Raw genomic sequence first — 25,901 nt, forward strand, 5'->3', positions numbered from 1 at the left:
CTGTCCCCTCAAAATAACTCAAGATTACTGGAACCATGTCCTCTGGTCTGATGAGACCAAGATAAACGTATTTGGTTCAGATGGTGTCAAGTGTGTGTGGCGGAAACCAGGTGAGGAGTACAAAGACAAGTGTGTCTTGCCTACAGTCAAGCATGGTGGTGGGAGTGTCATGGTCTGGGGCTGCATGAGTGCTGTCGGCACTGGGGAGCTACAGTTCATTGAGGGAACCATGAATGCCAACATGTACTGAAGCAGAGTATGATCCCCTCCCTTCGGACAGGATAACGAACCCATACACCCCTCCACCTCCACGACCACTGCCTTGCTAAAGAAGCTGAGAGTGAAGGTGATGGACTGGCCAAGCATGTCTCCAGACCTAAACCCTATTGAGCATCTGTGGGGCATCCTCAAACGGAAGGTGGAGGAGCACAAGGTCTCTAACATCCACCAGCTCCATGATGTCGTCATGGAGGAGTGGAAGAGGACTCCAGTGGCAACCTGTGAAGCTCTGGTGAACTTCATGCCCAAGAGGGTTAAAGTAGTGCTGGAAAATAATGGAGGCCACACAAAATATTGACACTTTTGGCCCAATTTGGACAGTTTCACTTAGCGGTGTACTCACTTTTGTTGCCAGCGGTTTAGACATTAATGGCTGTGTGTTGAGTTATTTTGAGGAGACAGCAAACACTGTTATACAAGCTGTACACTCACTACTTTACATTGTAGCAAAGTGTCATTTCTTCAGAGTTTTCACATGAAAAGTTGTAATCAAATATTTACAAAAATGTGAGGGGTGTACTCGCTTTTGTGAGATACTGTATATAAAGGTATATAGATGCACATTAAAAAGGTCATGTGACTTTGCCTCAACAACAGATATGAATGCATAATTAGCTCAGAGAATATCATTAATATCATGTCAAATGTTGCTGTGGTTATTGTGAATTAAAAATGACACACTTTCACTCCAGGAATAAGACATCTGTCACTGAATGCTAGCAAACATGACATTTATCAGAGCGTTTTGTCTGCATGCTCTAAACCGCAAGTCATTTATTACATGTAATTAAAGAGACAGTGCCAACAACTTCCAATTTTATTTCTTTTTTGCACCAATTTCAGCTGAAGTGACAATTTAGTTCTCTTAAACACATGGAATCTATCCTTTTATCGCAAATTGTTTTTGCAATATTCTGATATTTTGCATAAATTAAATTCTTAACTTGGATGGAATCATGATTACTTTGTATGATAAACAGATCAGAATTTAGTCCATATTTACTCTCAAATCAAATCAAATCCATGTAAACAGAGTACAAATCCAATATGGCAAAACGTCACTAGCATCAAACCTCAATGTTTGGTCATGAGACGCACATGAACCAATGAGGTTTAATGTTATTGACGTTTCGTCATATTGATTTAAATGTAACCACAATTATAATACATTATTATAATTACCCATTCATAGATTTAACTTAGATTATAATGCATTATAACACAAGCAACCTACATTTGTATCTGCAGTAGTTATAATGTATTAAATATATTTGTAATATATAATATAGGTATGCTTTAATAAAGCCACAAAAGCAATGTCTTATTATAAACAACCATAAGATATTTTTAAGTGATTATAAGACATCATTCTGGAAGTTATATATATTACACATGCACAACATACAAAATAACACACATTCAGTGTACATTTTGAGATATTATGAAAAAAACTTGTAAAGCTACAAGGTTAAAATATAAAAGAAACTCTCAGAAAAACTGAACAAATATGTATGTTGATCACACATGTACACACCCAAAAATAAAACAATAATCAAACTGATTCTATACTGGACTCTATTCAATTAACTTACATTTTTCTGTATCTTTTTTGGAAACTTATTTGATAAATAACTTCCATTATACAGTACAAGTTTGACTTGTAATGTTCCCCTTTCTGTCACTCACTCGACGTTGTGTTGAGACACAAGGGGTCCTTCTTGAGAGCCTTGCGTACCTCTGAACTTGAGAAAAGGCCAATGAGAAATTGGCAGACAGAATTTGCATGTCCCGCCCCTGGACATACGTGTATAAAGGGAAGAGGGCGTGCATCTGTCAGTCAGATTTTTCTTCGGAGCCGAGCGGTTGTGCAGCAGCAAGCTGAATCTCACTACTGTTCCACTCACCTCTGTTGGCGAAGCACTGCTGTTGCTCCCCCGCGTCACACCTTCTTCCCACGGGATTGAGGACGACCCAGCTGGTGATGAGGTGATTTGGGGATGGCAGCAGGCACAGTTTCGCCAGGTAAATCCCCACAAACCAGGACCTGGAAAGCTCCTAAGTGCTCCTGAGACAGATGACCTGGGCAGTCAGATGTTCGCTCCGGAGCTGATACCAAGACCACTCCGTCGCCCAGTGGAGGGCCTGAAGGAAAATCCTTATTTTTCCTTTGCCACACCCTCTTCAGGCTGTGGTACCCACATTCTCAATAGAAGAGTGATTTCCTCACTCCCTGGGTCACCCAGCCGGTGCGTGCCGTTCTCATGGCACCCCGGCTCCAAAATCCTACAGTCCCTGTTCCCCGGACGCAGTCACATCGCCTCCGGACCCGCGACTGTCCAGCACCGGCAGGCCAGCGCTGACGAGTTCCAAAGACGCCTTTCCAGGACCTCTTCCTCAGTCTCTAACCCACCCCCTGCCAGGTGCGTGGAGCAAGGTAATTGCTTTGAGTCTTTTCTCAGAGGTACCCAGTACGTCGAAAATGATCGTCTCTCTAGTGCCCCTCGCGCAGAGTCTGGACGCATGGCTTTCGCTGTCCAACCCGACGCGTTGGTTGACCAGGACCATCCGACTCGGCTACGCGATTCAATTCGCCAGGCTCCCGCCTCAGTTTGCGGTGTCATGTTTGCTTGAGGCGCGCGAGAACGCCAGCGCTTCAAGTACGCGATATAGCCTGTCCCTCCAGCCGAGATGAAGAAGGGTTTTTACAGCCCTTACTTCATCGTACCCAAAAAGGGCAGTGGGTTGCAGCCAATCTTGGACTTGTGAGTTCTCAAACGGCTTTACACAAACTCCCGTTCAAAATGCTCACACAGAAACAGATTCTAACCTGCAATCGGCATCAAGATTGGTTCGTGGCGGTAGACCTGAAGGATGTGTAATTCCACGTCTCCATCTTGCCTCGACACGACCCTTCCTACGGTTCGTGTTCAACGGCCAGGCGTATCAGCACAAGGTCCTCCCCTTCGGCCTGTCCCTGTCCCCTCGCGTCTTTACGAAGGTCGCAGAGGCAGCTCTTGCCCCGCTATGGGAAATGGGCATCCGCATACTCAACAACCTTGATGACTGGCTCATCCTAGCTCACTCTCGAGAGTTACTATTCACTCACAGGGACCAGATGCTCAGGCACCTCAGACGTCTAGGGCTTTCAGGTCAACTGAGAAAAGGGCAAACTCATCCCACTAGACCTACCACTGTGATTGGCCGTAACCTTATTCTCGGTTCCTCAGTACAAAAACCTGACTGAAAGACGCGCACCTGCTTCCCTTTATACCCGTATGTCCGGGGGCGGGACATGCAATTTCTGTCTGCTAATTTCTCATTGGCCTTTTCTCAAGTTCAGGGGTACACGAGGCTCTCAAGAAAGACCCCTTGTGTCACTACATTCGACACAGCGTCTTGTTCCCTAAATCAGAGAACGGAGGTTACAACAGTAACCATGATGTATTGTATGTTACAAGTTTATGTTATGGCTGTTTATAAGAAAATATTTGTTTTGTAACTTTACTTAAAGCAGGTAAAGAGCACTTATAATATGATCACGTCATAAAGTATTTTAACCATTTACACCAGGGGTGTCAAACTCAATTTCGGCACAGGCCACTTCAGCATTATATATGCCCTCAAAGGGCCGGTTGAAAATCTGATTTGGTAGCAACCATGCAATATTGCATATTTTGTGCATTTAAAATGTACATTTGTCAATAAAGCATTGAATTTGAGGTTGGGATGTATATGTAAATTATAATAATTACAGTAACATCTGTGAGAATATTAATGCCTAATCTGTATAGGGCTAAATTAAAATATTAAACTAAAATGGGTCTCCTCTATAGATGTCTTTCATCAGGCTCCTACTTATTAAAGTACAGTCATCTCTTAGAAATTATGAAAGCAAACAAACCCAGTTACATTTTACTACAATCAGCATTATTATAGAGACCAGATTTTACACAGATGGAAAACTGATAGCTTGGTTCATAATAATTATGAAAATGATGGGAGAACAGTATCGAAATGCATTTAGAAACTATTACTGGCAAAATACCATAATCAATACAGTTAATGTATTTACAGTAAATCTGTGGTAAATGTTTTTAAGGTATATGATGTGTGCTCTGTTTTTTTCATGATTTCTCTGTCAGTGCTGTTTATAATGGCCGGGCTGTTTAACATGGTTTTAAAGTAGGTTAATCAATTATGCATATGTAATGTAATGTAATGTAATGTTATCCTTACCACGCTTGACACAAGTGCTGTTTATAATGGTCTGCATGGCATGTTGCAGTCTGGGAAAAATGCCCTGTGTTCACACACCTCTTTCCATTTTTCTCCATTGATCCAGGCAGCAGTTTGCAGTGTTGATAATGAGGTGCGCTATACGGTTTAGAGTGGTAGGCGAATGAACGCACCTTCTCTGCACTCACGCCGCTTGATCAGAGCTGATAGTTGTTCCGGGTAGCGCCGTTTTGTTTCGCGTTTGGAGAGAGTAAAATGCGCTCCAGGGGAAGGCTCATTAATATTCATGGTGAAAGAGCTAACTGATTGGTCAGTGAGACCAACTCCCTGCCGGACCGAACTCCAGGCCAGTGTGGCTGACAGAGAACGCTTGCAAGGCCCAAAATACAAGCTTCATATTGTGTTAACAGAAAATAATTTTGGTTTGGAACAACATGAGGGTAAGTTAATGATGACAGACTTTTGATGACACAAATTAATTTAACCCTTTATGCTCTGAAAGATTTCCTGTTGCAGTGGCATACCAAAATTAACAGCTTATAACTAAAAAACAAGATGAAAAAGAAAAAGGAGGCTCAAGTGAAGAAAGGCAAGAAAACCTTTCTAATCATTTACTTGTATAGATTATGATACATTCTGAGACTCTCAGCCAAAGAAACTGCTGAAAACAAAATTAGACAAAAATTTACTTTTTTTCTTATATTGGATATTTGGATATATTTGGATATTATATTGGATATTTCTGGGTGTAAATAAGGTGGTTCAGAAAAACTGCTTTTGTTTTGTTCCCAATCACATCAACTGTATCTGAGAAAAAATTGTGTTATGACAAAGCAATCAAAAGTTATAACATTTCAAAAAAAAAAATAATTGTCCTAGTGTCCAAAAACATCTCCAAACAAATCAAACAAAATATGCAATGACTACCAATGACTAAAGGTTTGCATAGCATGCAGACATGATTTTAGTCATGAGATTTCACAGAATGAGTTTGCTTAATACAACTGTTGTAAGTAATGCAGACTTTGTAAAAATGTTGCCAATGGTTACGGCAATAATCACATTCCATTCTGGTATGGCACCCCTACTTTCCACCATCCAATCAATTCCTGATAGATCAAATCAAGTCCTACCATAGATTATTTTCTAGTTACAGTTTCTGAAATATATTGCATCACGGACAAAACCACAATACACAACACAGAAAGCAATAATTTGAAGATTTTCTGACTATTGAATGGTTTGTTTGTTGTTGTGTCTGTAGGCCATCTGTGGGAAGTGTTCTAAGTTGTTGGAGAGCAAGAACTCTCGCATGTGTAAACAGTGTTTTGAAGCCCTGCAGGCAGCTGAAGGGACATCAGGGGGCAGCAGTGAGTCCAAGAAAAAAATTGAGGTAAATTAACTTAACAGTTAATAACGTTTATTTAGATACACAAAGGGGTCTTTCTTAAGCGGGCGCTTACCAGCCTGAAAAGCCGAATCCTCCATTGAGCTTCATTCACAATGCATCCCCCCCCGTCTTATTGGAGACATTTGTGCCATAGAAAGTTTAAATCTATTGGATTGGTATCTGACATAAACATGGAACTACATTAAGGTAATTCACAATCCACAATTTCTTCAAAAGCAAAATGTATGTTCTGTAATTCAAATAAAATGAACTGCACAGCTAATGTTAAGGGACACAGAGCCAGTGCACGAACACACACACACACACACACACACATACACACACACACACACACACACACACACACACAGAGAACACACACATGTTGGTCTACCTATCATTATGAGGACTTTCCATAGACATAATGACTTTTATACTGTATAAACTATAGATTCTATCCTCTAAACCTAACACAACCCCTAAACCTAACCCTCACAGAAAACCTTCTGCATTTTTACATTTTCAATAAAACATTGTTTAGTATGATTTTTAAGCGATTTGAATTATGGGGACACTAGAAATGTCCTCATAAATCACATTTATAGCATAATACCCTTGTAATTACTAATTTGTAACTTACAAAATCGTCCTCGTAAATCACAAAAACACGCACACTTACTCACACAAACACACACACACTCACACAAACACACACACACAGTCACTCACACAAACACTCACTCGCACACTAACACAAATACACACACACACACACTCACACAAACACACACATACACTCACTCACACAAACACACTCACACAAACACACACACACACTCACTCACACACACACACAAACTCGCACACACACTCACTCGCACACTAACACAAACACACACACTCACACAAACACACACACACTCACTCACACTCTCACACAAACACACGCACACTCACTCACACACACACACACACACACTCGCACACACACACACACACACACACTCGCACACACACACTCACTTGCACACTCACACAAACACACACACACACTCGCACAAACACTCACTCGCACACTCACACAAACACACACACACACACACACTCACACAAACACACACCCTCGCACACACAAACACATACACACAATCACTCACACACTCACACAAACACACTCCACACACACACACACACACACACACACAATTTGATGAACAATGTAGAAGGAGTAAGAAAAACTTACTTACTCTTTATAAAACCCTCTTTGAACCCCATTTAAATTATTGCAATATTATATGGTGCAATACTTATTACACTTACTTAAAAAAATGAGAAATTCTGCAAAACAAAATCATTCGTGCCATATCATGGTCTGATTCCAATGCTCCAACTCGTTTTCTTAGGTACGGTATTTTAAGACTAACTGAATATAATATATTTCACAATGCATGTACTATGTATCAGGTGGTCTTTGGACCACCTGATACATGTGAGCTTGTTCCCATCCGCTATCCCCGGCACACTTACCTCACTAGAAACAAGCACATTATTATTGGTAAAAAACGGAGATTAAAAAGCACTGGTATGAGTGTAGTGTGCCGGGGACCGTGGATTTGGAACGAGCTGGATGAAAATTTGAAAAATTCAAGCTCTTTTTTTTCTTTTAAACAAAATCTCAAGAAACAACTATTAAGCTTGTATTCATCTTCTTGATGTGTGTACTACTTCTCACTCTGCATGTATGTCAGTGTTACTCTTACAACCTCAAGGTAAACTGCCAACAAAATTGTACTTGTTAAATGGGATCCCCTACTATGTGTTGTTTGAATGTTATGTATGAAATGTTTTATATGTAGGCCACACATTTTTCATTTTTTATTTTATTTTTTTTGTTTTTTCTTGTTTTTTCTTTCTTTTTTTTGATTGTCATGGCCCCCGAGTATAAGCTTTAGATAGCTTCTTTGGGGACCAGTTCACATGCATGATCACTTCTTTGTTTTTTGTTTTATCTCAAGTGCATATGAATATGTGTATGTGAATAAAATTCTTCTTCTTCTTCATAAAAAATTCAAAATGGCGGACGAGAAGTATGGTATAATTGGTATCATTGTTCTCAGCACGACTCATATATGAGTATTTTATTAATAATATTTTATTAATGTCATTATATCTTTTGATGGCAATGTGACGCTGGCACCAAACATTTTGAGTACCTTCAGAATATGGTCATGATGACACTTATCTGGAGCAGCTTAGATATTCATCTGTCTATAAATGGCGATTTAGTACTGCAGGTACTCTTTCTAGAAGTGGCCGTCCAGCCAAGATGACTCAAAGGACACACCGCAGAATGGTCAATGAGGTAAAATGAACACTAGAGTTACTGCTAAAGACATGAAGGAATCATTGGAACTGGTTAACATCTCTGTTCATGAGTCTACTGTACAGAAATCATTAAACAGACATGGTGTTCATGGGAGGACACCATGAAGAAAGCCACTGCTTTCCAAAAAGAAAAAACACTGCTGTGGGACTAAAGTTTGCCAAAGATCCCCTTGACACAACAATGCTAATGCTTGGTTGAGGTTATTGCTGCCATTAAATCCACAGCACTATGAATATTAAATGGGATGTAAAAGCTTGAAAGATTATAATTGTTTGTTTGTTGTTAGTTTAAGCACATTGTGTTTGTCTATACTTGTGACTTTAATAAAGATGAGATCACATTTTATGATCAATTAATGCAGAAAACCAGCTAATTCCAAAAGGTTCACATACTTTTTCTTGTCTGACACCCTACTCTCTAGATATTGATATTGGCATTGGCCACTCAAAAACCCTTAACAGTCAACAACTAGTTTAATCAGCATTTATAAATGTGTGTGTGTTTCAGAAGCAGCAGTCAGTCGCACAGTCATCTCCACGTGCAGGAAAAGGTGAAGAGTTGGAGCAAGAGCTCGGTGGCCATCACTAAAGCAGAACCTCTGGTGCTTTACCTGGAAACTAGCACACAGGTGTGTGTGTGTGTGTGTGTGTGTGTGTGAGACCTGTGAGATTAGGGTCATGTGGATTTCAGTGACCCTGTCTTGACCTCAGATATATTGTCTGTATATATTGGATAACACTTGTGTCATGTGTGTCTGTCTCTGTCTGTCTTGAGTGAAGGCTCTAGAGTGTAGATTTGGCTTGATCATTGTGGGGTTGCCGTATGAAGCATTTCAATGTTTCCATTGATCATGGATAAATATTGGGCAGGCGGGGGGGTTGCTTGTACTTGCTTTTTATTATGGGGGGGGGGGGGTTACCTCTCCCTCACCCCCGCTGGAATCTACGCCCCTGTGTGTAGGTGTCCTCACAATTTACTTAAGTGTACAGTTCATTTACATTTTACACTATTTTCATGGCCATTAAGTACGTTCTCAGTACAGATAAGAAATCTCTTTTTAATTCCTGTAAGGCAAGTGTGACGTGAGATTCACCCATAAAATATATTTTTATGCTAATGATTATATGATTGTAAGGATTCACTCCTGTATTGTTTTTATTTCGTAGGACACTCGAGCTGTATGTTTACCTGGCTGTGACATCACTCCAGTGGCAGAGAAAGAGGTCAAACATGAGTTTAGTTCCTGTCACTATAAAGGGAGGAGCCACCAAGATATCAGTCAGCCCAAGTGAGAGCTGCAGGAGCCAATGAGATGCTTTCTCTTGCCTCAGGCCCCTCCCCTTTCATAAAGAACTCCTGTTACTTGAAATCACTTTATTCTTAGCACTTTTGGTCTTACTTTTTTTTGTTTGCCTTCCGTCTCATTATCTATGCTCATTATTACACAAGCGCACACACACACACACACACACACACACACACACACACAGACAGACAGACGGTTTACACCGTTATTTTGGTGTTTTATCATTGCACTGTTGCACATGAGAGCTGGCAACTGTTTGTATTATATTGTTTATGGAATATTTCAGTATATGATTTTTATTTGTTTCCCTCCAGATCTGTTAGTAGTTTAAGTTAAAGCGTTAACGTGCTGTTTGCTTGTGTACTGTCAGTACTGTCACACATGAAATCAGACAATAAGCACATACACCAGTCATGCAATGAAATACACAGCTCTGAATGTTAAGCCAATGATTGATGATGAGTAAATGTCATAAAACATGTCAAGAACATGTCTGGATCATATTTCACCCAAAAAAGAAATAAAGAAAACGAAACCTGTATTAAGATGTTTTGCATTGTGACATTATTTTCATAACAGTTTTGCACATTTGACCTCCCAGTTCTCATTACCGTAATGTGAAGAAAGGCAATATTATGTATTTGTACATATTGTGGTAGTATTTGTTGTAGTTTTCTTAATTTATGCTGATTTGATAGTTGTAATTACAGTTATTTCAATAATTGTGCTGTATTAGAATTACTGTAAAACTGGCTGTATACTGGATGTAAGACAAACTAATAAAAATCCCCTTTAAGATTAATGATAATTACAAAAAAAAAACTCATGAGTAACCCATCCTGATGCATTAAGGACATCTTAATTGTCCAAATAATCTTTGTTTACTTTGTGCAAAATATAATTGAATTTGTTTTTTGGGGGAAATGTGATCTGGACATGTTCTCACCATGAAGCTGTCAAAAGTTTGTTTGTTTGTCATAATTTTGACCTTTTAATAAGAATTCCCTACTGTATTTTATTTGTTGATTCAGGCCACTGATTACATCATACTCATTTTGACAAGGGGAAATTAAGTGCCCCCTTTTTCTTTGTCACTTTTCTTGTGGTCTCTCCTTTTTACAATATATCAGACTAGTTCTTCTGCACTAGTGTTGAAGTACTGTGTCACAGATCAGAGATCTCGTTGGTGAATCATGCTTCTGCTCACCCTTAATTATTGTTTAAACCCTTGCAAAAGAACCAGTATTATTATTATTAAATATGTTTACAAAAGGTGTCCTATAGCTCATCAATGAATAAAAAGTATCTGGTCACTGCAGTCTTCACTTATCTGCAGCACTAAAAGGGCATATTTCAAGACATTGATTGTGGCATTAGTTGTAAATGTCTTTCCACTGTTCTTGCTATTATGAGCATCAGATTTCATTGTGGTTGCTTTACCAAAAGGAACTGGTTTCTTACACAAGACACACAATATTCCTGCATATATGAAATGTTCATGAACTTCCTTAAAATACCTTCTTGTAATAGCGAGGTGCTGATTGCAGCAGCTTAATTCCTCATAGATATATACAGATAGATGCATTGAGTAAGTGTTTCCCGTGATGTAAAAATCTTGTGATTTTCTGCATTGCATCATCTTTGGAAAAAAGAAAAAGAAATCTCTCATCCCAGTAGAGTTTATGGGCACAGTATGGGTACTGTGTCAAAGGTTTACTCAACTGAAAGTCAAAATACCTGTATCTAGCAAAAAATATATTCTTATCTTTATAAGTAGACTGATGAAATCTACACAAAGAGATTTTCTCATTAATATAACTTTTACACACTAGCTTTATAAAATAACTTTCAAAGTTATATAAATTCAGTTTGAATATTGTATGATAATGGCAGACGGGAATTAGACAATACCCAGATCGCAAAATTATCTTGGCCCAGATCTGGCTGCATTCCACCTGTGAGTCTGGCCGACATACCGCATGGAATTACGGTCCAAAATTGGCCCAAAACCACTTTCTGAATGTAACCCGTATCCACCCCAGAAAGAGGCCAAAACTCAGCCACACTTATTACGTTTCCCCAGCACGCAGCCGTAATTGGACCACAGTTATGCTAAAATCATCAGATGTCAGCCAGATAACAGCCTTAAATTACCAAGTCCCATATGTAATGTCATATTTTGTCAAATAATTGGCAAAACAGCATTTCAAAATTCAATGTAAAAAATCTTTTTTTATAATAGTTTAGTTCATTCATTTGCCAACATAAAACCCTCATGGCAAAGAAATACACATATTTCACGAGTGTGATAAATCTGCAGAAAGACAATATACAAAAGCAAGCAATAAATGTAAGAATTCTTCAACATTAAAAAATAAAACAATATCTAAAGAAAATAATAAAATATACAAATGTAAACTATGTAATGGATATATGAATATTACAAAAGCAAGCAATAAACATGCAAATGATGAACAGTGAAATAAGCAGCAAAAGACAATAGAATTGAAACGATCAATAATAATATAATATGTTTGTATGTTGCTCATATACAGCTGTCAGTTGAGCGCGCTAGTTTCTGCTGCTTCTGCACGTGTCTCGATAGATCTCATTTGGAGGGCGGGGATTTGAAAAGAGGGGGCGTGGCAATTGTAGAACACCTAAAATCGCGTAGAGCACACATAAATAAACGAAATGACATTCATTGCGTTAGAATCAGTATCTTCATCATTTTGATTTGTGCCACCAGAGGTCGCTATATAGACAACATTTGGTCTCCCAGCATGCCTTCCTGTTGAGCTCTCAGTCTATGTGTGTCCTCCAGTACTTCCTCTTTCTTGTTTTTGAACATCTACACCTGCCTTCAGGGAACTATTTGATGTCAAATTAACATCTACTCCAAACCCTGCTTTTACTTTCACTTCCGTTTCTACTCTTGAAATCTTTGCAAGACAACATCAGAATCCCTTGTGAAGTTATCAGCGCTTTGAGACTAGACTCTGATAATTCTCATCAGTTTCGCGTTTAACGTGCAGTAATAGTAAAGCAAAGCAATACAGTATCTTGTGTGACGTGAAAAGTCTTTCCAATCGAGCTCTTAAAGTGTTAGTTACTCTATCAATGTTCAGGTCTGTCTTACGCTTGTGTTTGTGAATAATTGTGCTTTTTGAGTCCCAAGTTCAGCGTATGATATATATGTTTCCCCTGATCACAGCTTTAATAAAGACTGTTTATAATGTTACAGTCTGCTGTAGGATTAACGGTCAGATTTTAAACAATTCAAATCCTTTTCAAGTATCACACTGTGTCATTACCTCACGTCCCACAGCTGCACAGCAAACATCTTTGACAAAAATAAGTGCTCAATTATTGGATTTCTATTCATTGCATGATTTCTTTAAGGTCAATGTGTCAGTTTCACACTGATAGTGGAGGATTTTTCTGTGTCCTTGATTGTCCACCCTGTTCTGTCACGATAAAGTGACCTTTAATTGCAAAGATATGTTAGGAAATAAAATCACGCACACTGGACTGGGATCAGCCATTCTACTAAATTATTTTGGAGTTATCTGAAGTTTGTAACTGTTTTGTTTGATTTATGTTTTCTTTATTTTGTGCTGTTAGTCATACAGTATATAGTCAAGCATAACATGTCCATCCTGTTACAGAAGGATAAAGGTCAAATGAATGTCATTTTTAAATTGTAATATGTTTATGTAAACATAATGAAAAATAAAGATAAAATCTCCAATTATTCATAAAAAATATTGTATATTTTAACAATCATGATAAACAGAAATTTAAACCAAAAAATTGAAATGTGTGTTCTATTGACTCTATCTCCCTTTAAAAAGATTTGTTTTATGTCACTAGACGGCAGAAAATACTAGCAAAAATATTCTTTCTCTAACAACAGTTACAAAACATTTAAAATATATAATATAATCTGAAATGTAGGTGGCTTCTCATACATTATTGACCAAATAACTTTTCAAATGTTGTAAATTGTCACATTTATTTTGAGACAAATTACTTATTTGTCATTTTTTGTTTTGTTCAAGGAGATTAATCTAATAAGTGAAATGGCAGTATTTTATAGTCCCCTATAAAACACATCGTTTTTTTCTTTTTATAGAGTGAATCGATTTGTTATGAAAGGAATAGTTCACCCCAAAATGAAAATGCTCTCATCATTTACTCACCCTTATGTCGTCCCAGATGCGTGTGACTTACTTTCTTCTTCTGAACACATTGCATTAGATTACAAAGTATCAAAGAGTCTTCTGCAAACAAATGATGCTACAACTTTTCTAATTACTAACTTCACTTTCCACTTTTCCCCATGACTTAGCAACTGTTGTCATGGTGAGTTTTACTGTCTGTAATGTACATGAGGTCAGTTCAAGATTCATATCAGAGTAATCACAGGTGGCGTTCAGCACAAAGTGTCCCAACACTTTCAACACTTTAGTTTTAACCTTTGAATCTTAACGAACTTCTATTTGTCTAATGTTTTGCTTGACTTGACATCTTTATATGACATATATTATGTTTTGGGGCATCTCTATATTGGGTCTTATTTATATGTATTTGATATGATCAAACTCTCAACAGTTATTACTGTCATGGGGTTTTCTTCAGTGAATGTGCAGTTGACAGTAGTTGAGTAACTGCACACTGTGTGTGTCGTGCTGTAGGCGTCGGTTAAACCACAATGACAGCTTCAACTTCCTCATTCATCCTGAACGGCATCTGTCTACTGTCCTCTTGACAGACAGGTGTCTGAAGTCAATGTCTTTCAATAATGCATCAGCATTAGAATCAGCAATGGGAGACTGGAGGATTGAACACAATCAAACAGGTCAACAAAACGTGTTTCTGAGGGGTTTGGTTAGTTTTGAGTTGCTTTACCGCATTTCAGTTGTTTCTTTCAATACCAATATCAATACCAATATCATCTACCTCGACGGTTTGATATTTGTACATTGTGGTTGTATTAATGCACGTCATTATTATGTTTGTTTGAAGGTATTAATCACAATTACGTTTTTTAAAACTCCTTATGTGCATTCGTGTAATTGTATCAGGTCCGTATCGTGTCCTGTTTGTAGGCCAATATTTGTGCACATCAGTGTATATATACACTATAGTTGTCTGACGATGCGGTGTAATTGACGCAGTAATAAAGGTTGTTTGTGTGAAGTATTGCACTTTTATTATTATTTATTAACAGGATGAGCTGTAGATTTGTGCGCATGTGTGATGATGATGATGATGATGCGCGCGCTCTGTCTCTTTATATGATGTTTTTCTCTTTCTGGAATTGTTGAGGGTTTTTTGTGGAATTTCATTTCAAGGTCTAGACTGGTGTTATTTCATGTCCTCGTATTAATTAAGATATTACATATAATTAGTCACAATGCTAAGATTCAGTAAAAGGATGTAAGCGATATGAACAGTTCTAGAACTTCACGCGTTCTCAAACTGACCGCGGCCATTTATTTATTTCACTGTTTACTGAGACATTTTCTGCTTGTTATTTCATTAAAAAGTCACTTACAGTACATTTATTGTTTTTTCAACGATATCTTATAAACCTTTAAAAACAGAGTTTTTAATGTTGGTTTCAAACAGTGAGCTCAAACTGTCTTTTTGTAAATTCTATCCTCCAAACTAAAATTCAAAGAGCATCATATTTTTGTAATGATGGTAGATTTGAAAAGGTTGACCTGTGATCTCAGGACAAGGGTGTTTTTCTTGAATTTTAACTCGGGGCAAGTTGTCACATGTGTTTCATATGTTGTCATTTTATGATGTGTATTCATTACAATACTTTTTAGACAATCAATTATTTGATAGGCCAACTTTTTACATTTTTGCTGTTTCGTAAATTGTTTTACTGATTAAAATGAGCTCAAAAGTCAGTTTAACCTATTTAATGGCAAGTATGTGGCTATAAAGAAATCAACTTTCAAAACTGAATATAGCATGAGAAATATTCACTTGGGTTGAAGGTCAACAACCCAATATATACATTTTAACCTAAAATCTTAATGTTGAAAAAAGTATTCATGGTATTTGTCAGATTCACCTTTAAAGTTTGAATCTGGATGAAATGAAACAGACACACCATCATTCACTTTCGAGTTTCACTTCCTCAACACTTCTTGTACAAAACAGTACAGTATGGAGTAGGACCAACAACAGTAACAGTATTTAAGTTGAAGTACATAAAAGTACATAACTTTGTAAGTTGCAGAGAAATTTTTTGCACACACAAAATAATCTATTAATATTAACCTTTGGTCTACATCATATAGGACAAATGTTACTGTGTAAATCATAGGTTTTGTTCTTAAAGATGGTAAATTGTGTTGTAGGTCAGTGTGCAGCACTGCTGTCTCCTGTCATTGGCAGTCTGAAGCTTGTGTCTGGAGATGGCACCAGTGTTGGTACAGTGATGACACTGCAGTGCCCGTCCAGACACCGTGCAGTGAGCGGCAGTCACATCTCCTGTGTGTGGAGCAGCAACAGCACACACTGGACTGGAGGCACTCCAGAGTGCAAACGTAAGACAATCACAAACATGGTTACAGACACTTACACACTTTATTCAGTTCAGATGCAAACAGACTTATAAAGGGTTGGGGAGTAACAAAATACTTGTAACAGGAATATGTATTTAAAATACAAAATATAAGTAACTATTCCACTACAGTTACAATTTAAATAATTGGTGTTTAGAATACAATTACATTCAAAAAGTATTTTTATTACTGAAGAGATTTATGTGCATTTTATTGTCATTTATTTCATTTCATATTTAGTCCTTTCAAATGGAAAACATTTGAAAGGACTAAAAAAAGTGCATTTGAACAGTGGTGAAATACTTTCTTATGATGTGTTACATTCATACGAGCAGAGAGAGAGAAGTAAGTTTGAAGTAAGTTTGGAGCAGAAGAAATAAAAATAAACCTTGTGTAAATTGTCAGCTTTACGCTAAGCTAAAATGCTATTTCTAGCCATTTTACATGCACATGTTACCAGACACCATTATATTTATTTATCAAGAAAATTCACGTTGGATCATAATTTCTTTTTTCTAGTAAGACCTTTGATATTAGGGCAAAAATCATATTCTTGATAATAATTTTTGTATTGTTTTCCTGTAACAATCCTTAAAACAAGATCAATTTGATTTATCTTGTTTTAGAAACAACACTGCATAAGATATTTAGGTTCCCTATCTGTCACTCACTCGAAGTTGTGTCGATGTAGCGACACTAGGGGCCACTCTTGAGAGCCGATATCCCTCTGATCTTTGATAAAAGGCCAGTGATAATTGGCGTGTGGTATTGAAGGTGTACGTAGCGGCCATAGCCGCACACCACGACACAGTGGAAGCACGACCTGGTTATCAGGTTCCTAAGAGGCGCCATGAGGTTGAATGCCTCGTTCCCTCATGGGACCTCTCAGTAGTCCTCCAAGGCCTGCGAAGTGCTTCTTTCGAGCCTTTAGAGTCAGTTGACCTTATGGTGCTATCCTTGAAGACTGCCCTCCTGATGGCGCTCACCTCCATCAAGAGGGTTGGGGACCTGCAAGTGTTCTCTGTCAGCGAAACGTGCCTGGAGTTCAGTCCAGGCTACTCTCACGTCATTTGCAGAGCAGTGGGCTGGGCTACACCCAACACCATTGCCAGATTCTTCAATCTCCGGGTTGAGCCGGTTTCATCCCGTGTCTTAACAGGAACGAACAGGTAAGCCTGGTCAACCGGCCGGGTCAACCCCTTGCAACGTATTTTCCGCTGAAATATGTTTCGCTGTTGGCAAACGGCGTCTTCCTTAGGCAGAGGCCCATCTGCCCATCTCCATGCTCGTAGAGCTTCCTCCCCTAAGTTCGGCAGGACCTAACATGGGACTTCTCCGCATGGCATACCTCCGACTAGTCTCGGCAAGACCATGTGATGTATTTCCACTTAATACCCCCCCCTCTTCTCCCTGGGGAGTGACCCTTCATCCCCGCCGGCATTCCAGTCAGTTAGCGAATGCCTGCTTTACTGGGGAGAAGAGAAAGAAAGAGAGGAAAAGGCACGACTAGGACAAGCCTGTCCCTATTCTTGGGTAGTCGACTCGTTCCCAATTGGGTTGCATGACACTTACACTTGCATCAGGAGAGTTTACGTGGCGGCTTAATGCGCTGGCTGTGTGGCACACAGCAGTCTGCCCACCTTGCACGGCTGACCCACGTAACACAGTTAAGCTAGTTGTGGCATTTTTATAGGGGACCCCTAGTGTCACTACATCGACACATCGTCGAGTGTGTGGCAGATTGGGAACGTCCTGGTGACTTCCGTAACCTCCGTTCCCTGATGGATGGAATGAGACCCTGTGTCCCTCCTGCCAAAATGCAGAACTACCCGCTGAAATGGCCGGGACCTTTTTTTTTTTTTTTGGCTCGGTATGCAGCATCCCCTCCTTTTTACCGTTTGTGCAGGGGAGGGGCATGCAAATACCACTCGCCAATTCTCATTGGCCTTTTTGCAAACATCAGAGGCATCTTGGGCTCTCAAGAGTGACCCCTAGTGTAACTACATTGACACAATGTCTCGTTCCCTCCATCAGGGAACGGAGGTTATGGAAGTTTTGTCTTACTGTACTGGCAGAGTTTTTATAGTCAAAACAAGTGCAACAATCTACCAGTGCTGAAGATGTAATCCAAAGTATTTAGAATACATTACTGACCTTGAGTAATCTAACGGAACACATTACAAATGACATTTTACAGCATGTATTCTGTAATCTGTAGGGGAATCTGTAATTCTTGTAAAGAAACCTTCCCAACTCTTATATACTACTGTGAAAAACCTTGTGAACCCTTCATGAATGATCTAGATTTCCATATGAATGGCTCTTCCCATCATAATCTTGATTTTTGGCCATTTTGCCACATCGATCAAACACTAATTATTAGTGAAGACTTTTTTAAAAATTACACTTTATTTACTAAGCACAACACACAGTATATTACACTGCTATGTCTTTGTTGAGTAAATGTTTCAATAATCAGTTTAACTGATGAAAAAAATATGATTTTAGAGCACAAACAGCCCACATTATCAATTAGACTGGAAAGTGTTACAGAAGGGCTTATAACTGCTTTTGGTAAACCTTTGAGCCTTTATCAGTCTAATGTCAGGCATGTCTTGGACTGTTCATGGGCTCAAAATAAGACAAAAACTCAAAACCTCCTAAAAAAAAAAAAGACTAGTGTTCATGGGTGATTAGGAAATAGGAAGCCACTGATCTTCATGAAAACATTGCTACTCACTGTAGGCAATGAACAGCTTATACAGAGAACAAACCACACATACCGAGAACAGACAACACAAGATTAGAACACATAGTTACTGTGAGGAAGGGCAATTCCAAACACAGGAATCTCATGATGTGTTTTTCTAAGTTTCAGACTTTGTTAAACTTGACACAACAATGTTTATGACACGACACAACCGAGACGCTCCAAAAGCGTCCATCTGATGCAGGTGTACATTGACGCGTCCTTAAACAAGCCCTCATAATAAATCTCAGACTGACTGATGAATTCAGTTTCAAAAGTTTTACAGTGAACTGAAGGCCAGCTATTGGCTTATGTTCCATTATATGTAAATAAACAATATATTGCATTCTAAAGCCACTTTTTGTATTGTCTATTATAATGCCATGCATTTTAATTATCTGTATTACTATTATTTTTATAATATATATATATATATATTATTTATAATTATTTAAATACAACTATTTATAATTATTTAATCATTTTATTTTGAATAATTGGTATTTGAGGGGCTTTCTCAGCAAATATTTATGTATGTGATTAATTAATCAGCATACCATGTCATTTTTAAATTGTAATCGATTGTCAGCCCTCATATATATATATATGATAAAAATGTATTGCATTATAATGGCAGACAATGAAACTGTTGATAAGACAATACAAAAAGCAGCATATGAAGTAAACTGGTTTTATTTCCATATCATTGGGTCAGTGGTTGAGGCTCAGGGTTACTGACCAGAAGGTCAGGGGTCCAAACCCCAGCACCACCAAGATGCCACTGTTGGGCCCTTGAGCAAGGCCCTTGAACCTATCTGCTCCAGGGGCACTGTATCATGGCTGACCCTGCACTCCTACCCCAGCTTAGCTGGGATATGTGAAAACTAATATATTTCACTGTATATATGCAAAATAATGTGTGACAAAAATGAAGGATTGCTGTCAGCAACAATCCATTTTGCCATTGTATTTGTATAGGACATGTTCTTGCATTCCGTCTGCGCTGTTTTTAAGTATATTGTCGGTCTGTGTACATATGAGTCAGACATACATTATTATTTTAACATAAGTTAAAAGTACTGGAAACTTTGAGAATCGCGTCTCGAGTTTGCTGTGCTTTGCCATGTTTCATTCATCTATCAAGGACACATCCTGTTTGAGCGACTCATTCTGTGTCTGCGCTGCTTGTGAGGTTTGTTGCAGCACGCTGACTGCCCCCTGCTGACACAAAGTTACATGTACTACAAACTTCAATTGCTCTGATTTTAGGAAAATACGTCAGTGAGAAAATGACATCGTAATATGACTTGAAATAGAGCAATTAATAAAAACAAAACAATTATAACAATAAAAATAAAACAAGTAATTGCCACCTTAAACACATTTTGTATTATATTAGTGCAATATACAATTATACTGTAAACACTTTAAGCTCAAGCTCAGAACATATGTCCCTAAATATCATTAGGACTCTTAAGTCACACTTAAAAATGTGTAAATATATTTGCAGGAGTTCACACAATAAGTAAGTCAAAATCCTTTTTTGCCAGCTGTATTTAGAAAAAAGCTCACTTCAGTCTCTCCTGCAATTCCAGTGTTTTCTTAAAATGAACCCCAAATCAACTGTTGGTAATAGGAAAGGGCAGTTTACACATTTTAATCTAGGGATTATTAAGTGTCATCTGCTCCAACTTCTTTTAAAGCTGTAGTTCAGAGATGTTGTAGTTTTCTTCTGTGGAACACAAAGTGATGGTATAGGCAGAAACACAGCCTCTGTCAACATTCACTTTCATTGTATGGAAAAGATGCAATAAAGCGAATGGTGACTGAGAATACATGTGTGTTTTGCATGTGTTGCTGTCGTACTCTCAATGTGCACGTGGTTATGTTTGTTTGTGCAGCTCTCTCTCGGTTTGAGGACGAGGGCTTCCGATTGGCTCTTCTTATATCCTTCATCAGCATGGCCATTGTTCTCTTCATGAGCTTCATCTTCATCACTTTCTGTCTGGTCAGCATCGTGAGGCGAGAAGAGAGGACAAAGATGAAGAGGTGAGCGACAAATGAAATCACACACAGGTGTTGTCTCACAACCTTGCAAAACAGCACCCTAAATGAAACAGGACCTCCGAATAATTTAAAACTGAACATTTCCTTTTCAGTCCAAACCTGTTTGACTTTCTGTCTTCTGTGGAACACAAATGTTTAGCAAAATGTTCAGGCTGTTCATTTCCATCCAGTGGAAGCATATAGTGACCATCGCCACAGGGGTGTAATCTCACTTTCTGTGGAATGAGTGGCCTAATACAAATATGCTATAAATACAAATACAATTACGTCAATGAAAACTGTGGACGGGAAGATTTTCAGTGAGTAACAACTTAAATTTGGATCTGTTCCTCACAAAAACCTATTGAATGATTTCAGAGCACTTGAAATATAGTGTGAGAGTAATATGAAGAACTTTCATGGCACTTTCAAGGTGTTCTTTGGTACTTTGTGATGTTTTCATGTCCTTTTTGAAGCTTGATAGCCCATAGTCACTGTCTAAATGGAAACAAAACAGCCTGGGCATTTTGCAACATTTTTCCTTTTCTTCAATGGAAGAAAAAAGAAAGAAGTATGAAGAACAATGACAGATTATAAACTGTTCGGTGAATTATCCCATTAAGTGAATTATTAGAGGAATTATTTAATAGATAGCCTGACGTTTGCATGGAACATGTCAATATACACAGATGAGCCAAAACTTTATGACCACTCACAGTTGAAGCGAATAACATTGATCATCTCCTAACAAGCCACATGTCATGGTCTGGGTAGATTAGATGGTATGCACACAATCAGTTCACAATGCAGGAGAAACGGGGTAAATGGAGTAAAGACCTCAGCGACTTTGACAAGAGCCAAATTGTTATGGCCAGACGACTGTGTCAGAGCATCTCTGAAACGGCAAGGCTTGTAGTGTGCTTGGGGTCAGCAGTGGTGAGTAACTACCAACAGTGGTCCGAGGAGTGACAAACCATAAACCGGTGACAGGGTGTTGGGCACCCAAGGCACGAGGGCAATGAAGGTGATCCTGGTCTGAACCGACAGAAGGTCTACTGTCACAAGTCATGGGAGGAATGTGGGAGGAATGTGTCGCAACACACAGTACATCACACCCTGTTGTATATGGGGCTGTGTAGCTGCAGATTGGTCAGAGTATCCATGATGACCCCTGTCCACCGTCGAAAGCACCTACAATGGACACGCAAGCTTTGGAACTGGACCTTGGAGCAGTGGAAGAAGGTCGCCTGGCCCGATGAGTCTTGTTTTATTTTATATCACATGGACGGCCGTGTACGTGTGCACTGTTTACCTCAGGGAGTGATGGCATCAGGATGCACTGTGGGAAGACAAGCCAGTGGATGGAGTGTGATGATCTGGGCAATGTTCTGCTGGGAAACCCTTTGTCCAGCCATTTATGTGGACATCAACACGTGCCACCTACCTAAACATCACTGCAGACCAGGTACACCCTTCATAGCAATGGCATTCCCTGAGGCCAGTGGCTTCTTTCAGCAGGATAATGCGGCCTGCCACACTGCACATATTCTTCGGGAATGGTTTGAGGAACATGAGATTTGAGGAAAATTCCCCAAATCTCAATCCGATTGAGCATCTGTGTGATGTGCTGGACCAACAAGTCTGATCCACGGCGGCTCCACCTCGCAACTTACAGGTCTTGAAGTATGGTGCCAGATACCACAGGACACCTTCAGGGCTCTTGTAGAGTCCATGCCTCTATGGGTAAGTGCTGTTTTAGTGTCACATAGAGGACAACAGCATATTAGGCAGATGGTCAAAATGTTTTGGCTCATCAGTGTATAATAAGCAAAAACATAATTTTTATGTATTCTGTACAATATTGGGTGTACTATTCTTTATTTATGTGGATACACATGGCTGCCTACAAGTTCAGTACTTTGAGATAGAGTCAACGTCTGTAAAGATTGTACTTCAACCTTACCTTGGTGAAGTTGAATATTATGAGAGAAACATAGAAACAGTAAGTTAATTAAAATGACTAAAGATGGTCATGTGTGATCTGTGTTTGTCATGTGTAGGGTGAGAAAAAGGGAGGAGGCAGAGTTTTGGCAACAAATAGATATTGAGGGACTGGAGCAGCAGACAGAGGGGTTCCACAAACACAAAACCAAAAACAACAACAACAACAACAACAGGACAGAGGAGAGAAACAGCACACAGGATCATCCACCACAGCGGACAATCAAACATTTACCTACAGTGATCTGTACATTCCCTGCAGGTATTCCCCAAACACTCCAAGTGCTTTCTTAAAGTATTCCCAACCCATTTTGCTTCCATAATGTTATACTGGGCATTCAGTGAGAGAAACAAATGCAAACAGCACTTACCAATTTACTTAAAGTGAAAATCAGTCGTTTATTTAATCAATCGCACAATCATGCAGAACATCTCAGGTTTGTAAATCCATAAGGATCTCTTTCTCAACGGCAATACCGTCAGTGATCACAGACGACTCGTCACAAGATCTCGCGCTCTTCGCTTTCAAATTACGTACATCACTTTAAGCGTGATTGGGTCACTCAAGGCCAGCTAGAAAGCCTCGACCGGGACATATCCTAAAGACCACACCCTCCAAGAACAAATAAATCAATCTGATTGGCTGATGAATCTGACAATCTGACTTTAGATGAGCATTCATGTGCACTGTTGAGGGATACTGTGGAAATTCTGACGGTGTGGAGCTCAGAATCATGCGCTGCTTTGGCTTTGGGCATGCGATGTTGTTACACTTTGCTTGTAAGCATCGAGAAATAAATTCCAATTGGATAAACATTTTGTTTTTTTATATTTGTTTGTAGATGAATTAGGTGAAAAGGCCAATGATAATGAAAGGATGAACACATATTTATTTATTAGGCATGTTACGCCAGCAGAGAAGACTTTGCTGGCCCTGAGAAATCACCACTTCATTTGACCTTTTCACAGAACCTTAAAACCTCTGCTTCTAAAATTTCTGAAGAAATGTTTAATATATGAACAAATAATCTATATTAATAACATTACTTTTTATTATTATTAGTGCATTTAAAAAATGTTGCGAATAAAAGTGTCAAATATCACATCACTATCATTTTACACATTTTGTTGGTTGAAATAACACAAAAGATCAATGTTGATTGGACGAGAGGCTCTAAAGACGTCATTTTGGGTCCTGTCCGGAAGCTATGCTTCTCTGGGAGTTTACTGGAACTTCTTAACTGCTATTTGTATTGGATCTGCATCTTATTTACTATTGGACATGTGACTTTCAATCTATGCATTTTTGGCCCACATCCTCTGTACCTGTTTCTGGTGTCTGTAGTTGTTGGGCGCTCAACTGGGCAGGAGCTCGCCAAAAACGGGCAATAATTACATTGCATTAATAATACAGTGATGTGCATGGTTGACACTGACAACTTATGAAACGTACAAGCATCGCTGTCGAGCGTGGATGAGTTTTTTTAGCTTCTAGTCCACCCCCACTAATGAAACAGCACATGTTGAGTGTTTAGAGTGTTTTAGCAGTGTTAGAGCACTACATGCATTTCAGATCTGTATATTGTGATAGAAGGTGATATTTTCTTTTTCCTATTTGCTGCCATCTAATGGAGTGAAATTACACTTTTAACAGGGACACAGAGCAAACAGAGCCTAAATTACAGGCTCTCAAAGACCAGATTCAAAAAATAATAGAAAGTTTACCTGTGGGGGGTTCTGTAAAACAAGACCTATATTTTGCAATTCGTCCACTATGTGTGTAAGGTGAGATATTACATTTGGATGTGAAAAATAGCAGGCGGCAGCCAAAATGTACAGCAGAGCTGAAGGGATTAAATGCACATACACTTAGAGAAATCCATGTCATCAGAAAATGACATTTACATGTGATAGAAAACATCACATGACAATTTACAGATGGACCCAAACACACGAACATACAATCTTAATTATGAAATACTGCTGTACGATCAAACAGTTCTATTCTTTAATATGAATATATGTTGTTTCACAGGTGTCACCAGCAATCCTCCAATTCTCAGAACATCCAACTCCCCCTAAAACCCAATCCACCAACTGACAACCCCACAAACACACTCATCACCCATATACCACAACATTCCTCCATTACCTCTCCACTGTAACAGATGTGTGCTCACTGTGGAGGACAGACACTTCTGTGAATGCCACTTAAAGACCAGCGTTTGAATGGACATCACTTATTCAGTCATCTAAGTGAGACGCCTCATAAAGACTAAGGAGTCCCACAAGACCCTACTGAGAATTAAAACTTTGTTTTTATAATTGCAAATGTGTGTTGCTCAGCTGTGTTCAATTTATTGCTGTGTATTATTTACTCTACATGAAATAATTATTTCATTAATTCTGCCGTTGTTATACAGCCTACAAGATCAGTATTTACTGTATACTGCATGCTAATTTCTGAAATAGTATGCAAAGCAGTGAACAGTAGGCAACAGTGTCTTAATGAAATGTTTTAATTGTTTTATATTGTTATCCATGACCTATTCCTTTAACATTAAAGATGCAGATAAAATTGTTGCTTGTTTGGGTGGTATCATCATTAAATGTCATATGTAAGGGCACTCCAGATAATATAATGTATGAGAGCTTGCTTTAAAATGAACTCAAAATAAAAATGTCTATAATTGAAACTTTTTATAATGATGTCATGATTCTCAACTTTTCTTTGAATATAAAACTTTTTAAAATAAATAACAAAATAATCAGACAAAAAATCAAGGAGGCTAAAAACAACATCACGTACAATACAATGTTAAAGGCATACTGTGGGGGAAACAGAGTACTGTATATTAAATACTTTTGAAAGGAAGGGTGTATATATCCCTATAAATATATATTTCCTCCTGTTTGTCAGC

The 25,901-nt window shown here is 38.6% G+C and overlaps 2 protein-coding genes across 4 annotated transcripts in view; both read left to right on the forward strand.

The window, feature by feature from the left end:
• The window catches only part of LOC127620638 (FYVE, RhoGEF and PH domain-containing protein 3-like), a 64,070-nt gene extending 53,511 nt beyond the window's left edge, over positions 1-10,559 (forward strand). For all 3 annotated transcript variants that reach the window (XM_052093837.1, XM_052093838.1, XM_052093839.1), the window contains 3 exons: positions 5,780-5,908; positions 8,799-8,919; positions 9,458-10,559. In XM_052093837.1, the coding sequence (XP_051949797.1) occupies positions 5,780-5,908; positions 8,799-8,879 (210 nt within the window). In that variant the 3' untranslated portion in view covers positions 8,880-8,919; positions 9,458-10,559. The remainder of the gene's footprint in view (positions 1-5,779; positions 5,909-8,798; positions 8,920-9,457) is intronic.
• Positions 9,306-25,667, forward strand: LOC127621181 (uncharacterized). The gene is made up of 7 exons (XM_052094689.1): positions 9,306-9,362; positions 9,458-9,579; positions 14,295-14,458; positions 15,978-16,166; positions 20,835-20,982; positions 23,040-23,242; positions 25,016-25,667. Exons 1-7 carry the CDS (start codon positions 9,306-9,308, stop codon positions 25,060-25,062), a joined length of 930 nt encoding a protein of 309 aa, XP_051950649.1. The 3' UTR covers positions 25,063-25,667.
• The last annotated feature ends 234 nt before the right edge of the window (positions 25,668-25,901 follow it).

Source organism: Xyrauchen texanus, chromosome 27 (genome assembly GCF_025860055.1).
Source record: "Xyrauchen texanus isolate HMW12.3.18 chromosome 27, RBS_HiC_50CHRs, whole genome shotgun sequence".
NCBI classification, from domain to species: domain Eukaryota; kingdom Metazoa; phylum Chordata; class Actinopteri; order Cypriniformes; family Catostomidae; genus Xyrauchen; species Xyrauchen texanus.